General features: G+C 43.1%; 2 protein-coding genes across 3 annotated transcripts in view; one reads left to right on the top strand and one right to left on the bottom strand.

Annotated features, from left to right (window-relative positions):
- The window catches only part of mapk8ip2 (mitogen-activated protein kinase 8 interacting protein 2), a 141,705-nt gene that overhangs the window by 20,205 nt on the left and 97,734 nt on the right, over positions 1-23,766 (top strand). The gene's annotated exons all lie outside the window — the stretch shown is intronic.
- On the bottom strand, positions 6,050-11,883 carry LOC129862228 (gastricsin-like). The gene is made up of 9 exons (XM_055933662.1): positions 11,816-11,883; positions 11,478-11,619; positions 11,063-11,180; positions 10,713-10,831; positions 10,336-10,535; positions 7,587-7,703; positions 7,216-7,363; positions 6,956-7,054; positions 6,050-6,740 (listed from the first exon to the last, which is right to left on the bottom strand). Exons 1-9 carry the CDS (start codon positions 11,869-11,871, stop codon positions 6,588-6,590), a joined length of 1,152 nt encoding a protein of 383 aa, XP_055789637.1. The 5' UTR covers positions 11,872-11,883; the 3' UTR covers positions 6,050-6,587.

Raw genomic sequence — 23,766 nt, 5'->3', positions numbered from 1 at the left:
GGTAGGATGTGAATACAGTGGAGGTAAGCATATGCATTGAGTGACGATGAGAGAGATATTGTCTCTAGAAACACATTTTAAACCAGGTGAGGTCACCTGTGGGAGGTGGAAATAAAGGGTTAACTAAGGCGTAATGAGCAGGGCTAGAGGCTCTACAGTGAAATAAGGCAATAATTACTAACCAAAACAGCAATGGACAAGACATATTGACATTAGGGAGAGGCATGCGTAGCCGAGTGATCATAGGGATCCAGTGAGTCGCTCAGCGGACCGGAGACACGGCGATTCAGGCAGCTAGCGGGCTGGGGCTAGCAAGCTAGCAGAAGGGCCTTAGAGAGACGTCGCGAAGGAAGAAGTCTGTTGTAGCCCCCTCGTGCTGTTACGTCGGCAGACCAGTCGTTGTGGATCAGTAGGGCTCCGTGTGGTAAAGGGTCCAGGCCAATTGGCAAAATAGGTATTGTAGTCCAAGGAGTGGATGATGGACCTCTTCAGCTAGCCGGGAGATGGGCCTAGCAAAGGCTAGCTCCAGGCTAATTGGTTCTTGCTTCAGGACAGAGACGTTAGCCAGGAGTGGCCACTCGGATAGCAGCTAGCTAGCTGTGATGATCCAGGTGAAAAGGTTCAGAGCTTGCGGTTGGAATCCGGAGATATGGAGAAAAATGCAAAATGCTGGGCAGTGGCTAGCTGACTACTAGCTAGTAGCTAGTTAGCTGGCTAGCTTCTGTTGGGGTTCCGGTTCAAAAGTAAAGAAAGTAACAGATCCATACCACATTGGGTGAGGCGGATTGCAGGAGAGTTTGTTGAAGTTGAGGTTAAGAAAAATAAAAATAAATATATGCGAAGGAAAAAGATATAAAAAGATATATACACGGGACACGACAAGACGAGGACAAAAGACGTCTGACTGCTACGCCATCTTGGATAAAGTACACATTGGTGTTCTATTGCACGTGCAATGATGTTTGAGGGGAAACAATTGTGTTTGTTTGCAGTCACTTCTTTGGTGTTGTAACATCCCAAACGGACATGGCAGTTTCACCATGAAGGAATCCAGCTTTAAAGCTGTGAAATGTGTGATATTTTGGCCATATCCAGTCTTTCTTTAAGAAACTACAGCGATGAGTCTGTAGATGCTATAATGCCAATATTAGTGTCATCTGGACCCTTACTGTGTGTTCTGTAATATGAGTAGTGTTTAGACAAGAAACTTTATTTACATTCATTTATGGACATTTAAAAAATATATAAATGTCTCCAAAGAACCCTTTTTGGATTTTGTTAATTTTTAGACATATTGTTTTAAACAATATACTCTACAGGTACATCATAATGTAACGATCGTTGTAATCCTCCTCCTCGGACGAGGAGGAGAGGCGAGAAGGATCAGACCAATATGCAGAGTGGTTTGTGTCCATGATTATTTATTAACCAAATAAACGGAACACTAACGAAACAAAATGACCAAAGAGAAACGAACCGACAAACAGTCCCGTGTGGCACGAATACAGACACGAGATACAACCACCCAACAAACACACACGTGAACCCCGGCTGCCTAAGTATGATTCTCAATCAGGGACAACAATTTACAGCTGCCTCTGATTGAGAATCATACCCGGCCGAACACAAACAACCCGACATAGAAAAATAACACATGGACAACCCACCCCAACTCACGCCCTGACCAACCAAATAAATACAAGAAAAAGGAAAAACAGGTCAGGAACGTGACATAACCCCCCCCTTAAGGTGCGAACTCCGGGCGCACCAGCATAAAGTCTAGGGGAGGGTCTGGGTGGGCGTCTGTCCACGGTGGTGGCTCTGGCGCTGGTCGTGGTCCCCACCCCACCATAGTCAAACCCCGCTTCCTTGGCCTCCTCCCAATGACCACTCTCCATATAACCCCCATAAGATTAAGGGGAAGCACCGGAATGAGGGACAACACCGGACTGAGGGACAACACCGGACTGAGGGACAACACCGGACTGAGGGGCGGATCCTGGCTGGCTGGCTTTGGCGGAACCTGGCTGGCTGGCTCTGGCGGATCCTGGCTGGCTGGATCTGGCGGATCCTGGCTGGCTGGCTCTGGCGGATCCTGGCTGGCTGGCAGCCCTGGCGGATCCTGGCTGGCTGGCGGCCCTGGCGGATCCTGGCTGGCTGGCGGCCCTGGCGGATCCTGGCTGGCTGGTGGCCGGCGGATCATGGCTGGCTGGCTCTGGCGGATCCTGGCTGGCTGGCTCTGGCTGATCCTGGCTGGCTGGCTCTGGCGGATCCTGGCTGGCTGACGACTCTGGCTGGCCATGGCTGGCTGACGGCTCTGGCTGGTCATGGCTGGCTGACGGCTCTGGCTGGTCATGGCTGGCTGACGGCTCTGGCTGGTCATGGCTGGCTGACGGCTCTGGCTGGTCATGGCTGGCTGACGGCTCTGGCTGGTCCTGGCTGGCTGACGGTTCTGGCTGGTCCTGGCTGGCTGACGGCTCTGGCTGGTCCTGGCTGGCTGACGGCTCTGGCTGGTCCTGGCTGGCTGACGGCTCTGGCTGGTCCTGGCTGGACGGCTCTGGCTGGTCCTGGCTGGACGGCTTTGAAGGCTCAGTACAGACGGACAGCTCTGATGGCTCGGGACAGACGGACAGCGCTGGGTAGGCAGGCAGCTCAGACAGCGCTGGGCAGGCAGCCAGCTCAAACACTGGCTGCGCTGGAGAGGAGGAAGGCTCTGACAGCGCTGGACGGGTGGGAGCAGCTGGAGAGAGAACCCGGAGAGACAGCCTGGTGCGAGGAGCTGCCACCGGAGGACTGGTACGTGGAGGTGGCACCGGGTATACCGGACCGTGAAGGAGGACACGCGCTCTTGAGCACCGAGCCTCCCCAACCCTACCAGGTTGAATGGTCCCCGTAGCCCTGCCAGTGCGGCGAGGTGGAATAGCCCGCACTGGGCTATGCTGGCGAACCGGGGACACCATCTGTAAGGCTGGTGCCATGTACGCCGGCCCGAGGAGACGCACTGGAGGCCAGATGCGTTGGGCCGGCTTCATGACACCCAGCTCGATGCCCAACCTAGCCCGGCCAATGCGGCAAGGTGGAATAGCCCGCACTGGTCTAAGCACGCGTACTGGGGACACCGTGCGCTTTACCGCATAACACAGTGTCTGACCAGTACGACGCTCTCTCACTCCACGGTAAGCACGGGGAGTTGGCTCAGGTTTCCTACCCGGCTTTGCCACACTCCGCGTGTGCCCCCCCCCCCAAGACATTTTTGGGTCTGACACTCGGGCTCCCAACCGCGTCGCCACGCTGCCTCCTCATACCAGCGCCTCTCTGCCTTCGCTGCCTCCAACGCCGCCTTGGGACGGCGATATTCTCCTGGCTGAGCCCAGGGTCCTTTACCGTCCAGGATCTCCTCCCAAGTCCACGAGTCCTGTGTCCTCTGTTGCTGCTGTCGCTGCCCGTTTACACTCCGCTTGGTCCTAGATTGGTGGGTGGTTCTGTAACGATTGTCGTAATCCTCCTCCTCGGACGAGGAGGAGAGGCGAGAAGGATCAGACCAATATGCAGAGTGGTTTGTGTCCATGATTATTTATTAACCAAATAAACGGAACACTAACGAAACAAAATGACCAAAGAGAAACGAACCGACAAACAGTCCCGTGTGGCACGAATACAGACACGAGATACAACCACCCAACAAACACACACGTGAACCCCGGCTGCCTAAGTATGATTCTCAATCAGGGACAAAGATTTACAGCTGCCTCTGATTGAGAATCATACCCGGCCGAACACAAACAACCCGACATAGAAAAATAACACATGGACAACCCACCCCAACTCACGCCCTGACCAACCAAATAAATACAAGAAAAAGGAAAAACAGGTCAGGAACGTGACACATAATTTCTAGAGTGGGATCTCTGCTACTTTTATTGACTGCAGGCTGTGATCTGTATTATTAAGGATGATTGGTAATGTGATATTCATGTTAGGAATCAAATCAATTCACATTTTATTTGTCACATACACATGGTTAGCAGATGTTAATGCGAGTGTAGCAATGCTTGTGCTTCTAGTTCCGACAGTGCAGTAATATCTAACAAGTAACCTAACAATTCCCCAACAACTATCTAATACACACAAATCTAAAGGGGTGAATGAGAATATGTACATGTAAGTATATAGATGAGAAATGGCCGAGCGGCGTAGGCAAGGTGAAATAGATTATATAAAATACAGTATATACATATGATATGAGTAATGTAAGATATGTAGACATTATTAAAGTGGCATTATTTAGAGTGCATTGTATAAAGTGACTAGTGATCCATTTCTTAAAGTGTCCAGTGATTAGGTCTCAATGTAGGCAGCAGCCTCTCTGAGTTAGTGATTGCATCTACTTCCGGCGCCGACAGAGATGGCCGCCTCGCTTCGCATTCCTAGGAACCTATGCAGTATTTTACATTTTTATGTGTTATTTCTTACATTGTTACCCGGCAACTGCTCCACCCACAACCATAAGGCTCTCCAGCGGGTAGTGAGGTCTGCACAACGCATCACCGGGGGCAAACTACCTGCCCTCCAGGACACCAACACCACCCAATGTCACAGGAAGGCCAAAAAGATCATCAAGGACAACAACCACCCGAGCCACTCCCTGTTCACACCGCTATCATCCAGAAAGCGAGGTCAGTACAGGTGCATCAAAGCGGGGACCGAGAGACTGAAAAGCAGCTTCTATCTCAAGACCATCAGACTGTTGAACAGCCGTCACTAACATTGAGTGGCTGCTGCCAACATACTGACTCAACTCCAGCCACTTTAATAATGGAAAAATGTATGTAATAAATGTATCACTAGCCACTTTAAACAATGCCACTTTATATAATGTTCTCATACACTACATTACTCATCTCATATGTATATACTGTACTCTATAGCATCTACTGCATCTTGCCTATGGCGTTCAGCCATCGCTCATCCATATATTTATATGTACATATTCTTATTCATTCCTTTACACTTGTGTGTATAAGGTAGTTGTTGTGAAATTGTTAGGTTAAATTACTTGTTAGATATTACTGCAAGGTCGGAACTAGAAGCACAAGCATTTCGCTACACTCGCATTAACATCTGCTAACCATGTGTATGTGACAAATAAGATTTGATTTGATATGTTTCGCAGTCTGATGGCCTTGAGATAGAAGCTGTTTTTCAGTCTCTCGGTCCCAGCTTTGGTGCTCCTGTACTGACCTCGCCTTCTGGATGGTAGCGGTGTGAACAGGCAGTGGCTCGGGTGGTTGATGTCCTCGACGATCTTTTTGGCCTTCCTGTTCATGCTGTTGAATGTGTGTGCGTACATGTGTGAGTGCATGCATGCCTGTGTGTGTGTTTCATGTTGTGGTGAAAATGTGTCACTGTAGAGTCCTGAATATTTCACTAATGAGCTTTCATCCTAATCAGACACACACACGCGCGCACGGACACACACTTGCACACTTGCACACACACACACACACACACACACACACACACACACACACACACACACACACACACACACACACACACACACACACACACACACACACACACACACACACACACACACACACACACACACACACACACACACACACACACACACACACACCAGCCCCTGACCATGTTACAGAGATAATGAGAGCTTGTTTGTCCATTTCATAGTATACACTGCTGCTGCTCTCCTGAGGATACTTAGTACTTAATGCCATTTAACAGATGGCATATTTGACTCTGTGATATTTAGTTATTTCTATAGGTAAGATGTGTAGATGGTTGGATATATTTACAGGCTCCAATTGGGTAAAGCTGCTCTTGTTGTTTTTTGTTTCAGTTTCTGGCAACAGTCAGTGGTGAATATGAGGTGTGATTTCTGTCTTACAGGCATCATGAGCTTGATGTGTCAGATACAGGGATTCAAAACAAATAGGATTATTGTGCACTTCAATAGTTTATTCAGTCTAAATGGAAGCTAAACAAACACCAAATACATCCAGTCTTGAGATGAAATGTGTTTAAGTGTCAAAAATCATATTTTCATATTTCACTGTATTTCTGTTGGTCATTTTCTTTTTCACTCAACTCAGAATTGCAACTCAGCATCATGATGCAATCAGCAACATGGCTGAACCTGTGTTCACATCCGATGTTGTCTGGGAACTAGGAGGTTGTCATTGCAATGCCAGAGTAGAAAGGAAACAACCTTCCACCTTACAGCTGAACTGAATATATTAGCAGATGTCATCTAACAAAGACCACAGCTTTAACCCAATGATGCCCATGCTTGCTTTTACCCCACTGGACCAAAGACAAACTGACCCACAGTGGTTGCCATGGGTAATATGCGTATTATAATGACCAGAGTGGTTGCCATGGGTAATAGATGTATTATAATAACCAGAGAGGTTGCTATGGGTGATTCAGAATAGATGCCTTTGGTGATTGATGTTCTAGAATGGCCACAGGTGGAATAGATTCTGTGTGAGGTTTGGGATGGTAGACTTCTAAGAACGGTCGGTGTCTGTGTTGGTTTGCGGTCATGGTCATGTTGGTCAGGTTTAGGCTGCGGTGGCAAAGCCCACTTGGTTGCTTGTGCGGTCGTAGACGGAGTAGTACTGCATGAGGAAAACATCTCCCAAAATCCACAGGGGCTGTCCGTTCTGGGACGGCAGGTAGGTGGGGGTGATCCCCACGGAGCAGACCTGGTTGTTCTGGATAGAGAGGAGAACACGCATGTTGAGTGCAATGCACACACACACACAGGCAGATAAACACACATGCACTACTGACACATGGCTTAGGCATGCACAAGGCTTATGGACCAGCTTGAGCCATCTAAAATGGCCTTCATTATCCTAACATCAGTCATAGATGGTAACACACGGACAGACACACACACACACACACACCACACACACTAACTCACCTGCTGGATGTATGCAGATGGCGGCAGGGGGAAGTTGATTCCATTGATGGTGAAGGTCAGAGTAGGCAGGCTGTTGATCTGGTTACAGTTCACTGTGTACTACATCAACAAACAATTCAAAGACATGAGTGACACAAAACATCCCTGTACTGGTTAACTCTGTTCTGCACTGGTTTTCGCAACCTCTCCCTTTTGGATTACACTGGTTTATGGTGTCAGTTAGTACTGGTCTGTATTGGTCTATAATGGCTTTCTGCTACCTGTCCGTACTGGTCCTGCTGGGCTCCAATGGACTGCATCAGGGTTCCCATGATCTGTCTGGGTGCAGTCAGCATGGAGGTGCCTGTATCCACGATAGCCTGGCAGCCCTGCCCACACCACCCTGTCTCCTGACCGTTGATCTGGAACCTGGAGGTGTACCAGGGTTAGTGTTAGACAGACAGACAGACAGACAGACAGACAGACAGACAGACAGACAGACAGACAGACAGACAGACAGACAGACAGACAGACAGACAGACTAGCATTGACAGCGGCCTTAGACATTTTTCACCCCAGCTTTTCCAGTCTCTTGGTGGTTCTGATGTCAGTGTATGGTTAAGTATGTTTAGTTGTTGTGGTTGATCCTGACCCTTGGATGCCGATCTGCCAGTATGTCTGGGAGGTGACGGGGGTCCAGTAGATCTGACCCTGATACTTGGTGTTGTCCACTTCTCCAAACGACAGCTCACTGCCCTGCTGGCCGTCCCTGCACAGAAAAAGAGTTTTAAGTCTAACAGTTTTACAAATAAAGTAGGTGGTTGGCAAGAAGATGGTTCACTCTTCACAGAAGACACTTCTCTCCTCAAAACTGTTATGTCTTATATCAGTGATACAGTTTCTGGAGCAGGAATAATGAATATACCATTGATTATGTACATAATTAAGTAAGTACATAATTGAAGTATATTACCCAGTCACCTAGAAAGCGAACACATTGGCTTGCAGAAGGTTCTGTGATATCTGTGTGTATTTTACATTGAGGTCCGGTAGTAGTACATTATATGTGTGGTAAGTAAGTAGTTGTAGGGGTACAGATGTTGGATCTTAACTTGATCACTTTTTTGTCACTGATAATTTTCCTGCTGCATCAGGAAATAGAAATGATCGTGGGGTGAAGTGGGTTAGGGCTTCTGCCTTCAGCGAGCACGAATAACCCTACCATTCCAGCCCATACCTTTCTGGCACAAATATCTCAATCCCCCCAATTTACAAGATTTATTTACACATTTTAAATATGTACAGTCTAGGGATATTTTACCCCCGATCTTAATTATAAATGACCATATCAGACACCTTTGGAAAACATAAACAGGAAACCAATTGTAACTATAGGCTACACCAACATTAGTGTCAGGTAAATTCCATTTACATTTTAGTCTTTTAGCAGACGCTCTTATTACAGTAGAGTGCATACATTTTACATTTTTACATACTGAGACAATGATATCCCTACCGGCCAAACCCTCCCTAACCCGGACGACGCTATGCCAATTGTGCATCGCCCCACGGACCTCCCGGTTGCAGCCAGCTGTGACAGAGCCTGGGCGCGAACCCAGCCCAGCCTAGGCGCGAACCCAGAGACTCTGGTGGCGCAGCTAGCACTGCAATGCAGTGCCCTAGACCACTGCGCCACCCGGGAGGCCAATTTCCCACAGTAGATTATTTCTATTGTATGGAATGCTTGTCAAATAGATAAATCACCCTTAGTCTTTTCAAAAGGTACTCTGTTGTTCTGATTACAATACCAACCAGAGGGTGAACATATCTTGAAACACTTTGGTTGCAAGCAGGACTAAGGTAACGCCGACATCGTCTTTTAGGGAGCAGTAATAAAGTAATTGTGAAAAGGTGTGAAATCCGCTACTGTTTGTTTCCCTGGCTGAGTTGATGAGCTGATTTGGGCCATCATCTGACTGACAAATGTAGGTCTGCTGTGGAACAATAAACTTTCCTCCAGTTTGGATGCTTGTCTGTGTTTTATAGTTCGTCTATGTATAATTTATAAAGTTCTAGTCTTTGGTGTGAATTGGAAGCCTGTATTGTGTGCCTTTAATATTTTATTTCTTAAAGCTGTCAAGATGTTTATACATTTGAGCCTATCCAAAGACCATTTAGTTGAGCTGAGATACTCTTCTTTGTGTAAATGATCAGACTATTCGTTTTACTTCTTGAAAACATTTAAATAAATGTAATTAACTTGTGGGTCTAATGTAGTGTCAGGCTGGTCACTAGATCGCTCAGCACTGGATGCAAACTCCTGAGGTTCGTAGTGAGCTGCTTAGACCACTGCACTATTGCATTTCACAATGCTCTAGCGAGCATTAAGAATATTCTGAATACTGATGATACATAGGCGCGTCATTTTGTATTATTTTGTTTGAAGCCTTCCCCAAACCATAGCCCTAAATTTAACCACGCTGAATTAATTCCTGAACTGTTAACCTTTGAGTTGTTTCTGTTATAATCCTGTAACCACGCGAAATGAATGCTTCAAAAATAGACATTGATCCATGAGTCAAAGGGCAGTGGGCTGAATTTGAACCCATGCCGACTCTGACATGTATGTGCCTGGGTCAGTGGCTGTAACCGCTGGACCACACAGGAATTGAGGAAAACAATGATTAATTCTGCCTATTGCTTTCCTTCAACATATAATTAAACAGTTCATGTAAAGCAACAGATTTTCCCAAACGAAAATATATCTACCCCCTACGAATATGCCCGTTTATTATAATCCACATAAGAATTAACACGAGACATGGCGTAGCCTTCACATAGCCTACATAAGATACAATGTAGGTATGGTACTGCTTTGTATACAAACACGCTTCCAGCCGCCCACTGGAACAATTCTAAATACTTCTTCAGATATTCAAATCCTCCTGCTGCAAGATTATTTTCCTCCTGTGATGAAAGCGGTCCAATTAAAAGCTGACATCTGTAGTGGTATATGTGTGGTAAGTAGTGGTAGTGGTATATGTGTGGTAAGTAGTAGTATATATGTGATAAGTAGTGGTAGTGGTATATGTGTGGTAAGTAGTGGTAGTGGTATATATGTGATAAGTAGTGGTAGTGGTATATGTGTGGTAAGTTGTGGTAGTGGTATATATGTGATAAGTAGTGGTAGTGGTATATGTGTGGTAAGTAGTGGTAGTGGTATATGTGTGGTAAGTTGTGGTAGTGGTATATGTGTGGTAAGTAGTGATAGTGGTTTATATGTGGTAAGTATTGATAGTGGTATATATGTGGTAAGTATTGGTAGTGGTATATGTGAGGTAAGTAGTGGTAGTGGTAAGTAGTGGTATATATGTGGTATAAGGGATGGTAGGAGTACTGACCTGGTCATGTAGAATGCAAATATGTTAGCCTGCAGAAGGTTCTGAGACATCATGTTGTCCATGACGGGAGTCTCTTGTCCGGCTGAGATGGAAGGGTAGGACAGGCCAAGGATACCATCAAACTGGGCCACAACAAAATTCTGACCTGGCTCGTCAGTGCTCAGACCAATCTCCTGGTTGGTGAGGATAATACCACCGACCTAAAGAGGGGACAAACAACACACACACTCAGCATCATGGAAACACTTTGGTTTTATTAGAATGGAAGTACATGTACTATTGTGGCTGTATCTGTTGTGGCTTTTTATTGCAGGTAGTGAAGAGTAATTGTGTTAGAAGTAGTTAAGTATTTGTAAGGTTGTTATGGTGGGACTCACGTTGACGGTGTCGTATCCGAAGACTCCACTGAGACTGCCGGCTCCGTAGGGCAGGTAGAAAGTTTCCCCATTAGCTGAGTAGGTGGACGACTGCTGGGGGTTGAACTTTGTGTGGGTGTCTGCAGGAGGAAGGGACACAAACAACTAAGAGGAAATATACTGTCTACAATGTATTTATCTGGGAATGGTGTAGAAGTTACAATGGACTTAAATATCTCTGATAGTAGTAGTAGCAGTACTGTAGTAGTAGTAGTACAGTTAGTAACATTTACTGTTGAGGAAGTAGTAGTTAATTGATACACATAGTAGGTAGTTGTCATATTGTCATGAAGCTATCCAGCTGTACTCACTGCAGGCCTGGGTGTTGCAGAGTACAGAGTCAACCCACAGGTTGGCAGAGCCAGTGTCAAACAACACCTGGAAGGACTGGGGGGGAGTACCGATGGTGATGGCTCCATAGTAGGTGGTCTGGAAAACACAACAGGGAAAATACAGCTGACAAAAGATAGAGGTGCATTCAGACAACAACGCATCAGATCTAGAATGGTTGGCGTGGTTTAGACTCTACTTCATGGAGTTAGACGTTATCTTGACATGGTTGTTATCTCGTTAGACCTAGAATTCACATTTTCTACATTAGCCTACATCATAGAACTTCATTCTGGTATATGAAAATAGACTACTGTGGACATAGACAGATATAGACAGGACATTGAGTAACATTCTAGATAGACCATACGCTTGGGTTTTAGAGCATGTACGTACGTCGGCGTAGTTGTTGATGTACATGGTGGTGGAGCCAGCGAACTCGTCAGGAAAGTATTTGAGAGCGGGGTCTTGGTAGGGCAGGTGTTCTCCCTTCTCCATCATTCTCTCACGGATTGACTTATGCTTCACCAGAGGGATCCTAGGGTAACAAGCACACAGATACACTCAGATATGAAGTCGAACTCTGCAAATGCAAATAGTTGTAGAGAGAGCGACAAGGAGTTATCATTGACTATGAGAGATGAGAAAAGAAAATTGTGTTTTAGGGAGAATTTAAGGAAAAATAGCATCTGGATGGAGTGAAAATTGTAAAAATAAATAAAGTGAGTACTAACCTGTGGATTCCCTCAGCGAGCACAGCACATACCAGCACAATAACGAGATACTTCATGGTCACTCCTGAAATCACAGCCAGTGGTGGATACACCTTAGCTTGGGTCAGGACTGTTCTTATATACTTTACCAAACACACATATGTGCACACATGATTGCAAGCGGGTGTGATATGGGTACACGTGAGTGTGTTTGTACACATCCCTTATCAGACTTAAGGAGGTGACTATCAGCTTCTTTTTCCCCTGACTCCACATTCTCTATTCAGTGTGCAGGCCCCTACTCCCCTGTACCGATAACCAAAACAGTACTATTAGTTTACTGAACCTTTATAAGGGAGATAACCAGATTAGATAAGATACAGGGCTCTACTTTAACAAACCGAAGGCAATGGCAAATCTTTTCGCTTACGGTAGCGCTATAGGTTCAGTGGTGTCAGAAGTGTTTTTGCTATTTTCACAACCACAATTATGAGACATCTCCAGTCACAAACATTGGCAGTAGAATGGCCTTTACTGAAGAGCTCAGTGACTTGAAATGAAAATTAAATCAAATTTTATTGGTCACATATACATATTTTAATTTATTTTATTGTGGGTGTAGTGAAATGCTTGTGTTCCTAGCTCCAACAGTGCAGAAGTATCTAACAGATCACAACATTATGAACTAATCTAAAAGTAAAATAATGTAATTAAGAAATATATCAATATTAGATTGATCAATGTCGGAGTGGCATTGACTAAAATACAATAGAATTGAATACAGTATATACATATGAGATGAGCAAATCAAATCAAATATTATTGGTCACATAGACATGGTGAGCAGATGTTAATGCGAGTGTTGCGAAATGCTTGTGCTTCTAGTTCCGCCCATGCAGTAATATCTAACAAGTAATCTAACAATTTCACAACAACAAAGGAATGAATAAGAATATGTACATAATAACATATGGATGAGCGATGGCCGAACGGCAAAGGCAAGATGCAGTTGATGGTATAGAGTACAGTATGTACATATGAGATGAGTAATGTAGGGTATGTAAACATTATATAAAGCGGCATTGTTTAAAGTGGCTAGTGATACATTTATTACATCCAATTTTTTATTATTAAAGTGGCTAGAGATTTGAGCCAGTATTTTGGCAGCAGCCACTCAATGTTAGTGATGGCTGTTTAACACTCGGATGGCCTTGAGATAGAAGCTGTTCTTCAGTCTCTCGGTCCCAGCTTTGATTCACCTGTACTGACCACACCTTCTGGATGATAGCGGGGTGAACAGGCCGTGGCTTGGGTGGTTTTTGTCCTTGATGATCTTTTTGGCCTTCCTGTGACATCGGCTGCTGTAGGTGTCCTGGAGGGCAGGTAGTTTCTGTCTGTGTGGGTGGACCATTTCAGAACGTCATTGATGTGTACGCCGAGGAACATGAAGCCTTCCACCTTCTCCACTGCTGTCCCATCGATGTGGATAGGGGCGTGCTCACTCTGCTGTTTCCTGAAGTCCACGATCAGCTCCTTTGTTTCGTTGACGTTGAGTAGGAGTTTATTTTCCTGGCACCACTCTCTTAGGGCCCTCACCTCCTCCCTGTAGGCTGTCTCATCATTGCTGATAATCAGGCCTCCTACTTTTGTGTTGTCTGCAAACTTGATGATTGAGTTGGAGGCGAGTGTGGCCACACAGTCATTGGTGAACAGGGAGTACAGGAGGGGGTTGGCATGCACCCGTGTAGGGTCCCTGTGTTGAGGATCAGCGAAGTGGAGGTGTTGTTTCCTACCTTCACCACCTGGGGGCGTTCCGTACTGAAGTCCAGGACCTAGTTGCACAGGGCAGGGCTCAGACTATAGGCCCTGAGTATAATGATAAGCTTGGAGGGTACTATGGTGTTGAATGCAGAGCAATAGTCAATGAACAGCATTCTTACATAGGTATTCCTCTTGTCCAGATGGAATAGGGCAGTGTGCAGTATGATGGTGATTGCATCATCTGTGGATCTATTGGGGCGGTAAGCAATTTGACGTGGGTCTATGGTGTCAGGTAAATTAGAGGTGATATGATCCTTAACTAGTCTCTCAAAGCACTTCATGATGACAGAAGTGAGTGCTAAAAGGCGATAGTCATTTAGTTCAGTTACCTTAGCTTTCTTGGGTACAGGAACAGTGGTGGACATCTTGAAGCAAGTGAGGACATCAGACTGGGATAGGGAGAGATTGAATATGTCCGTAAACACTCCAGCCAGCTGATCTGTGCATGCTCTGAGGACACGGCTAGGGATGCCTTTCTGGACCGGCAGCCTTGCGAGAGTTAAAACGCTTAAATGTCTTACTCACGTCGGCCAAGGGGAAGCAGAGCCCACAGTCCTCGGTAGTGGGCCGCGCCAGTGGTACAGTGTTATCCTCAAAGCGGGCGAAGAAGGTGTTTAGCTCTTCCGGAGAAAAGACGTCGGTGTCCGCAATATGGCTGGTTTTCCCTTTGTACTCCGTGATTGTCTGTAGACCCTGCCACATACGTCTCGTGTCTGAGCCATTGAATTGCAACTCCACTTTGTCTCTTTACTGTTGGTAGAACTTTAGTGGCGTTTTACTCAGTTTAGCTTTTTTTAAATACCCAGCTACAATGAATGCAGTTTTAGGATATGTGGTTTCCAGTTTGCATAAAGTCCAGTGTAGTTTTTTGAGAGCCGTCGTGGTATCGGCTTGAGGGGGAATATACATGGCTGTGACTATAACCGAAGAGAATTCTCGTGGGAGGTAATATGGTCGACATTTGATTGTGAAGTATTTTAGGTCAGGTGAACAAAAGGACTTGAGTATATGTAGTTATCACATTCACACCATGAATCGGTAATCATGAAACATACACCCCCGCCTTTCTTCTTCCCGGAGAGTTCTTTATTACTGCCTGCGCAATGTACTGAGAAGCCAGCTGGCTGTATGGATGGGGAGTTTATCCCAAGAGAGTCATGTTTCCGTGAAACAGAGTATGTTACAATCCCTGATGTCTCTCTGGTAGGAGATCCTTGTCCTGAGCTCGTCTACTTTATTATCCAGAGACTGAATATTAGCAAGTAATAAACTCGGAAGCGGTGGATGGTGTGCACGCCTCCTGAGTCAGACTTGAAGTTCACTCCGAAATACCTCTTCTCCGTTGGTGGTGTTTTGGAGCAGCCTCAAACAGCTCAAATAAGCAAAAAGAAATGCCCAATATTACTTTCGGACATGAAGGTCAGTCAATCCAAAACATTTCAACATTTCAAGTTTCTTCAAGTGAAGTCGCAAAAACCATCAAGTGCCTAGCGCTGTTAAACAGCCATCAATAACACAGAGATGCTTATACCTACATACAGACTCGAATCATTGGCCACTTTAATAAATGGATCACTAGTCACTTTAAATAATGCCACTTTAGTAATGATTACATATCTTACATTTCTCATGTCATATGTACATACTGTATTTTATACCGTTTATTGCATCTTGCCTATGCCACTCTGTCATCGCTCATCCATATATTTATATGTACATATTATTTATATATATATATAAAAAAAACATTTATAGATTTAACAACAAAAACAGTGCAACCCCAAACCCTCATTCTCTCATCCATCCATCCCCTACACTCCCTCGCTCCAATCTTCCCCTCCCTCCCTCCCTCCCTCCCTCCCTCCCTCCCTCCCTCCCTCCCTCCCTCCCTCTAAACCACCCACCCACCAAGGCATCTATAAAAGTAAGTTAAATAAGAAAGAAAAACAGAAACAAACAGTAATAGAAAAAAACAATGGATAAAAAAGTTAAATAAAAATTATTATCAGCACAAATGACCACTAGAACAGACATTACTGCTTACCAAACTATACAAGTAGTTACACTAAGTAAAATACAGGCTCTCCACATATTGTATTAATGGGGACCAGGTTACATCAAACTTTTGTCGGGACCCATGCACAGTTTTACCTAACCTTCTCCAGAGGCAGAGATGACATCCCCTCCTTAACCCACTGCATAAAGGAGGGCGGCTTAGCAGACTTCCAGTCTACCACGCCTGATGCGTGGTAGCATTCTGGTCTAGGGGAAGTATCCCAAAAATGTCAGTGACCGGGTTGGGGCTAACAGTTGTATTACACATATGTGAGAATACCTCAAAAATGGGGTCCCAGGGGCCACTCAAAGATTTGCATGACCAAAACATGTGTCCCACACTCGCTGGGGATCTCAAACACTTGGGGTCAACATTGGGGTATATTTTTGCCAATCTGTCATTTGAGTAATGAAGACGGTGCAAAACCTTAAACTGAATAAACCCATGCCTTATGCAAAATGATGATGTGTGGATACGCTCAATACTTGTGTAGATACGCTCAATACTTGTGTGGATACGCTCAATACTTGTGTGGATACGCTCAATGTTGCCATATATCATCGGGCAGCTCGCCACCTATGTCTTGCTCCCATGTAGATTTTGTATTTGCAAAGGAAGGCGGATTAATGTTCTGTATTATGTCGTATAATCTGGAGATTGTGTCCTTCAGATAAGGGTTAAGATCTAAGCACCTCTCCACTGGACACTTAGTAGGCTCGAGTGAAAATGAAGTGATATGTTTTTTGGCAAAGCTGCGAGTTTGCAGGTATCTAAAAAAGTGGGTATTGGGAATATTATGGTCAACCCTCAGAGTATTGAATGAGACGAATGTGTTATCAACAAATAGGTCACAAAAAAACACCAGACCATTCCAGTGCCAGAACTGGAATGTCGTGTCAATCTGCGACGCTGGGAAGAGATGATTCGATGTTAATGGAGAGAAACCGCTTGCTTGTTTAAGGCTAAAGTGACTTCGGAATTGGGACCTTTCAGTGATACCCATCCCGGATCCGGGATCCTCCTCATCAAAAAAGCTGACTAGCATAGCCTAGCCTAACGGGACAGGGATATCATATAATATAATTTTCATGAAATCACAAGTCCAATACAGCAAATGAAAGATAAACATCTTGTGAATCCAGCCATCATTTCCGATTTTTAAAATGTTTTACAGCGAAAACACAATATGTATTTATATTAGCTAACCACAATAGCCAAACACACAACCGCATATTTTCACCATGTTTCCACCGCATAGGTAGCTTTCAAAAAACCGACAAAATAGAGATATAATTACTCACTAACCAAGAAACAACTTCATCAGATGACAGTCTTATAACATGTTATACAATACATTTATGTTTTGTTCGAAAATGTGCATATTTGAGGTATAAATCATAGTTTTACATTGCAGCCACCATCAAAAATAGCATCAAAGCAGCCAGAATAATTACAGAGAGCAACGTGAAATACATAAATACTCATCATAAAACATTTATGAAAAATACATGGTGTACAGCAAATGAAAGATAAACATTTTGTGAATCCAGCCAATATTTCCTATTTTTTAAGTGTTTTACAGCGAAAAAACACAATATAGAATTATCTTAGCTTACCACAATAGCCAAACACACAACCGCATTTATCACCGCAAAGGTAGCTTTCCCAAAAACCAGCAATAAATATAAAATGAATCACTAACCTCTGGACAACTTCATCAGATGACAGTCTTATAACATCAAGTTATACAATACATTTATGTTTTGTTCGAAAATGTGCATATTTAGAGCTGCAAATCGTGGTTATACATTGTGAATACGTAGCAACATTTTCCCAGAATGTCCGGAGATATTTTGGACACTCACCTAATCTGACCAAAGAACTCATCATAAACTTTACATAAAAATACTTATTGTATGGCAAATGAAAGATACACTGGTTCTTAATGCAACTGCTGTGTTAGATTTATAAAAATAACTTTACTACAACATACAAAATACATTATTGTGAGACAGCGCTCACATATTCTCCGCCCTGTTGGATCCTACATATTCCACAGAAATACGAAATAACATCATAAATATTTTCTTACTTTTGCTGAGCTTCCATTCGAATGTTGTACATGTCCTTGGTCCAGAATAAATCGTTGTTTGGTTTTAGAATGTCAATTTCTTCTGTCGAATTCGCGCCACAATGCTAGCCAAGGTTGCTAACATTCCCATCCTCTCTTGGCGCAAAGAACGGAAAACTCCAAAAGTCCCAATAAACGTTGAATAAACTGATAAAACTTGGTTGAAAAAACCTACTTTATTATGTTTTCTAATATGTATCAAATAAAATCAGAGCCGGAGATATTCGTCGTGTATACCGAACGCTTTTCAGAAGACAATGTGGAGCTCCTTCGCGTGCCTTGGAAAACTGACAAAATGTCAGGCCTGTCACTCCAAAAACTCTTGTTCGACCTCAGATCAAGCTAGACACCCCATTCCACCTTCCACTGCCTGTTGACATCTAGTGGAAGGCGTATGAAGTGCATGTATATGAATAAATAAAAGCCAGTTGAATAGGCAGGCCCTGAAACAGAGCCTAGTTTTCAGATTTTTCACTTCCTGTATGGAAGTTTGCTGCCAAATGAGTTCTGTTTTACTCACAGATATAATTCAAACAGTTTTAGAAACTTGAGAGGGTTTTCTATCCAATAGTAATAATAATATGCATATTGTATGATCTAGAATAGAGTACGAGGCCGTTTAAATTGGGCACGATTTTTTCCATAGTGAAAACAGCGCCCCCCTATTGACAAGAAGTTTTAAGGGACTTCCTAATCTTGGGTTTCAAAACATGGGTGCCAAGGTTCATGGGCATTGGGAAGCACAGGAGCGAGACCGGAGAAGTTGGAAAGCTTGACTCTAACTCCCTGGTTTTCTAATGTAGAAACCCAATAAACACATTTCAATATATTTGCTGACCGGTAGCAGTGTAAAGAATTAGGAAGGCCCGTGGGTTTAGGTCTCTCTAGATATACCTTTCTCATTCATGTATTTGACTTATTCCAAATGAAGTTGGAAATGTAGCTGTCCAGTTGTTTGAACATTGACTTTGGCAGAAAAATGGTGATCATTTGGAAAAGTACAAAAACCTAGGTAGTATAGTTTTCTAAACAGAATTATTGCGACCTGTTAATGAAATGGGAAGAGACGACCACCTTATGAAATCATGCTTAGTGCACTCCAGGAGTGTTTTGAAGTTATGTTTAAACAGAGTCTTAAATGAGTGTGTGACTTTTATCCCCAAATAAGTAAAGACCTGATGCTCCACCTTAAATGGGAAATTGGCATACCCAATTCCTTCTGCTAACTGATTAATGGGGAGGAACAAGCCCTGACCTCAATCCTATAGAACATTTGTGGACAGAACTGAAAAATCCTGTGCGAACAAGGAGACCTAAAAACCTGACTCAGTTAAACCAGCTCTGTCAGAAGGAATGGGACAAAATTCACCCAACTTATTGTGGGAAGCTTGTGGAAGGCTACTTGAAACGTTTGATCCAAGTTGAACATTTTAAAGGCAATGCCAATCAAATACTAATTGAGTGTATGTAAAATTCTGACCCAATGGGAATGTGATGAAAGAAATAAAAGCTGAAATAAATAATTCTCTCTACTATTATTCTGACAGTTCACATTCTTAAAATAAAGTGGTGATCCTAACTGACCTAAGACAGGGAATCTTTACTAGGTTTAAATGTCAGGAATTGTGAAGAACTGAGTTTAAATGTATATGGCTAAGGTGTATGTAAACTTCCGACTTCAACTGTAAATCCTTCACAGAGTTCAAGTAACAGACACATCTCAACATAAACTGTTCAGAGGAGACTGTGTGAATCAGGCCTTCATGGTCAAATCGCTGCAAGAAACCACTACTAAAGGACACCAATAATAAGAAGAGACTTGCTTGGGCCAAGAAACACGAGCAATGGACATTAGAGCAGTAGAAATCTGTCCTTTGTTCTGATGAGTCCAAATTTGAGACTTTTGGTTCCAACCGCTGTGTCTTTGTGAGATGCAGAGTGGGAGAATGGATGATCTCCGCATGTGTGGTTCCCACCATGAAGCATGGAGGAGGTGGTGTGATGGTGCTTGGCTGGTGACACTGTCAGTGATTTATTTTCAATTCAAGACACACTTAACCAGCATGGAACAGCGTTCTGCAGCGATATGCCATCCCATCTGGTTTGCGCTTAGTGGGACTTAGTAAGGGCTATTTGAGCAAGGAGAGTGATGGAGTACTGCATCAATCACCCACAATCACCCGACCTCAACCCAATTGAGATGGTTTGGGATGAGTTGGACCACAGAGTAAAGGAAAAGCAGCCAACATGTTCTCAGCATATGTGGGAACTCCTTCAAGACTTTTGGAAAAGCATTCCTCATGAAAGAATGCCAAGAGTGTGCAAAGCTGTCATCAAGGCAAATGGTGGAGAACGTAAAATCTGAAATATATTTTTGTTTAACAGTGTTTTGGTTACTACATGATTCCATGTGTGTTATTTCATAGTTTTGATGTCTTCACTATTATTCTAAGTTGTAGAAAATAGTAAAAATAAAGCAACGAGTAGGTGTGTCCAAACTGGTACTGTATATGTCTACCGTGTTGGCTTGGGTTTGATTCCTGCCCACACCCTTCTGGCAAAAGTAACTCAATCCCCACGATTGACTTGGTTTAGTTACACATTTCCAATATGGACAGTCTAGGATAGAGTACCCCCAATCTTGATAAGAAATGACAACACCAGACACTTTTTGATAACATAAATAGGAAACAAATAAAGTAATAACAGTAGGCTACACCAACATTAGTTTACATTCATACAAAGTGTCGATGAATTGCCACAGGAGATTTACCATGGTTAACCAGGAAAGATGATTTTGTTGAGCTGGGACACTTTTCTTTAATATGTACAACAACATTTTTCTTTGAAGTGTAAATTATCAGAGAATTAGTTTTACATCATATTTGCACTTCTCCAGAAATAGCAGAAGATATTCCATTGTATTCGAGCCATGTCTGTTCTCAACATAAACTCATGGACGGTGAATCTTTCTAATAAGTTTGGTTTTTAATCAAATTAAACAAAAAACAATCAATCTGTTTTTAAAACAGCAATGTTTCTTAATAGGATTGGGTGAAAAACACAATATGATGAATCGAATGTCTTGTTTCTATGAGCATAAGGCAATGTGTAAACATGTAGGACTAAGGGCTCTTCGACCTGAGGCATGGATGTTTTTCCTATCCATTGAACATAGTTTATTAAATAGTATACAGTAACCCTACACTAGGCCTAGTTATAACAAACATGTAGCCAATCTAGTTTTTGTGATTGACTTTAACATGGAAATATTTGTCTACACACATTGCATTCGCATTTCTTAAATGCACTGTATATTCGAGCCATGAACAATTGGACAATGCCCAAACGTTAAACTCTATAATAATATTAGCCTACCATCACCATTTATATGGCCTGTTCGTGACCTTGCCATTTGAAAGGTAAACAAACCGGTCAATAGCCGAGGCTACCAAGGACAGCGATCAGAAAAATAATGTCCAATATAAAGAAAAAACGTGAATGTCTGTTGACTGTTTTGCTGCTCATTATATTTGAATAAGACATTGGTTATAGGCTACTGATTAGGCTACTGATTAGGCTACTGATTAGGCTACTGATTAGGCTACTGATTAGGCTACTGTGCGCCTCCTCTAGCAAAATCGATGCCATAACCAACTGCGTTACTGCCAAGACCAGTGACCAGTGAGTATTAAATATCATCAGTAGCGCTGCTGGGAATTTGCACTTTGGCACAAAGACACACCTACAATATTTCCACCCCTCCTACCTCAGCACAAGCGAGTTGATATAAAACAGGTAAATTACTGGCACCAGGGTTACAAAATAGCAGAGCGCTGGCTTTTACAAGTCGAAATTGCCCAAGAATGTGTGTTTGACACTAGAGCCACTTTAAGACCAGCCGAAAATAGAGTCCACAGTGTTATTACTAATGGAATGTAGAAATACGATATGAGCTGAAGTTTAGTCAACATGCATGAAATACTGTATGCGTACTGTATGTTTTAATTACACTCTATAGGGGACTTTCAGGCAGACATCACACCACAATTGTACTACAATTCAGGAGCCATCAACTAAATAAACATTTGAAAAGATGCAGCAACATTTTGGTGTGTGAAAGATGAGAGGTAGAGAGAGAGAAATGTATTCGCAGTGTTGTAAAGTACATTAAGTAAAAGTACTTTAAAGTACTACTCAAGTAGTCTTTTTGAGGTATCTGTACTTTACATCACTATTTATATTTTTGTCAACTTTTAATTTTACTACATTCCTAAAGAAAATGTACTTTTTACTCTATACATTGTCACTGACATCCAAAAGTACTCGTTACATTTTTAATACTTAGCAGGACATAAATGGTCCAATTTACACACTTATCAAGAGAACATCTGTGGTCATCCCTACTGCCTCTGATCTGACGGACTCTTTAAAGGTTTCGTTTGTAAATGATGGCTGAGTGTTGGAGTGTGCCGCTGGTTATCCGTAAATACAAAAGACACGAAAATAGTTCCGTTTGATTTTCCTAATTTAAGGAATTTGAAATGATTTAGTCTTTTACTTTTGCTGTAGCTCAGTTGGTAGAGCATGGCGCTTGCAACGCGAAGGTCGTGGGTTCTATTCCCATGAAGGAGCTCTATGAAATAAATCCAAAAATCAATCCAAAACATTTCAACATTTCAAATTTCTTCAAGTGAAGTCGCAAAAACCATCAAGTGCCTAGCGCTGTTAAACAGCCATCAATAACACAGAGATGCTTATACCTACATACAGACTCTAATCATTGGCCACTTTAATAAATGGATCACTAGTCACTTTAAATAATGCCACTTTAGTAATGATTACATATCTTACATTTCTCATGTCATATGTACATACTGTATTTTATACCGTTTATTGCATCTTGCCTATGCCGCTCTGTCATCGCTCATCCATATATTTATATGTACATATTATTTATATATATATATAAAAAAAACATTTATAGATTTAACAACAAAAACAGTGCAACCCCAAACCCTCATTCTCTCATCCATCCATCCCCTACACTCCCTCGCTCCTATCTTCCACTCCCTCCCTCCCTCCCTCCCTCCCTCTAAACCACCCACCCACCAAGGCATCTATAAAAGTAAGTTAAATAAGAAAGAAAAACAGAAACAAACAGTAATAGAAAAAAACAATGGATAAAAAAGTTAAATAAAAATTATTATCAGCACAAATGGCCACTAGAACAGACATTACTGCTTACCAAACTATACAAGTAGTTACACTAAGTAAAATACAGGCTCTCCACATATTGTATTAATGGGGACCAGGTTACATCAAACTTTTGTCGGGACCCATGCACAGTTTTACCTAACCTTCTCCAGAGGCAGAGATGACATCCCCTCCTTAACCCACTGCATAAAGGAGGGCGGCTTAGCAGACTTCCAGTCTACCACGCCTGATGCGTGGTAGCATTCTGGTCTAGGGGAAGTATCCCAAAAATGTCAGTGACCGGGTTGGGGCTAACAGTTGTATTACACATATGTGAGAATACCTCAAAAATGGGGTCCCAGGGGCCACTCAAAGATTTGCATGACCAAAACATGTGTCCCACACTCGCTGGGGATCTCAAACACTTGGGGTCAACATTGGGGTATATTTTTGCCAATCTTTCATTTGAGTAATGAAGACGGTGCAAAACCTTAAACTGAATAAACCCATGCCTTATGCAAAATGATGATGTGTGGATACGCTCAATACTTGTGTAGATACGCTCAATACTTGTGTGGATACGCTCAATACTTGTGTGGATACGCTCAATGTTGCCATATATCATCGGGCAGCTCGCCACCTATGTCTTGCTCCCATGTAGATTTTGTATTTGCAAAGGAAGGCGGATTAATGTTCTGTATTATGTCGTATAATCTGGAGATTGTGTCCTTCAGATAAGGGTTAAGATCTAAGCACCTCTCCACTGGA

The sequence above is a fragment of the Salvelinus fontinalis genome, chromosome 9, assembly GCF_029448725.1.
Source record: "Salvelinus fontinalis isolate EN_2023a chromosome 9, ASM2944872v1, whole genome shotgun sequence".
Classification (NCBI taxonomy): Eukaryota; Metazoa; Chordata; class Actinopteri; order Salmoniformes; family Salmonidae; genus Salvelinus; species Salvelinus fontinalis.
This window is presented reverse-complemented; position numbering and strand designations above follow the sequence as displayed.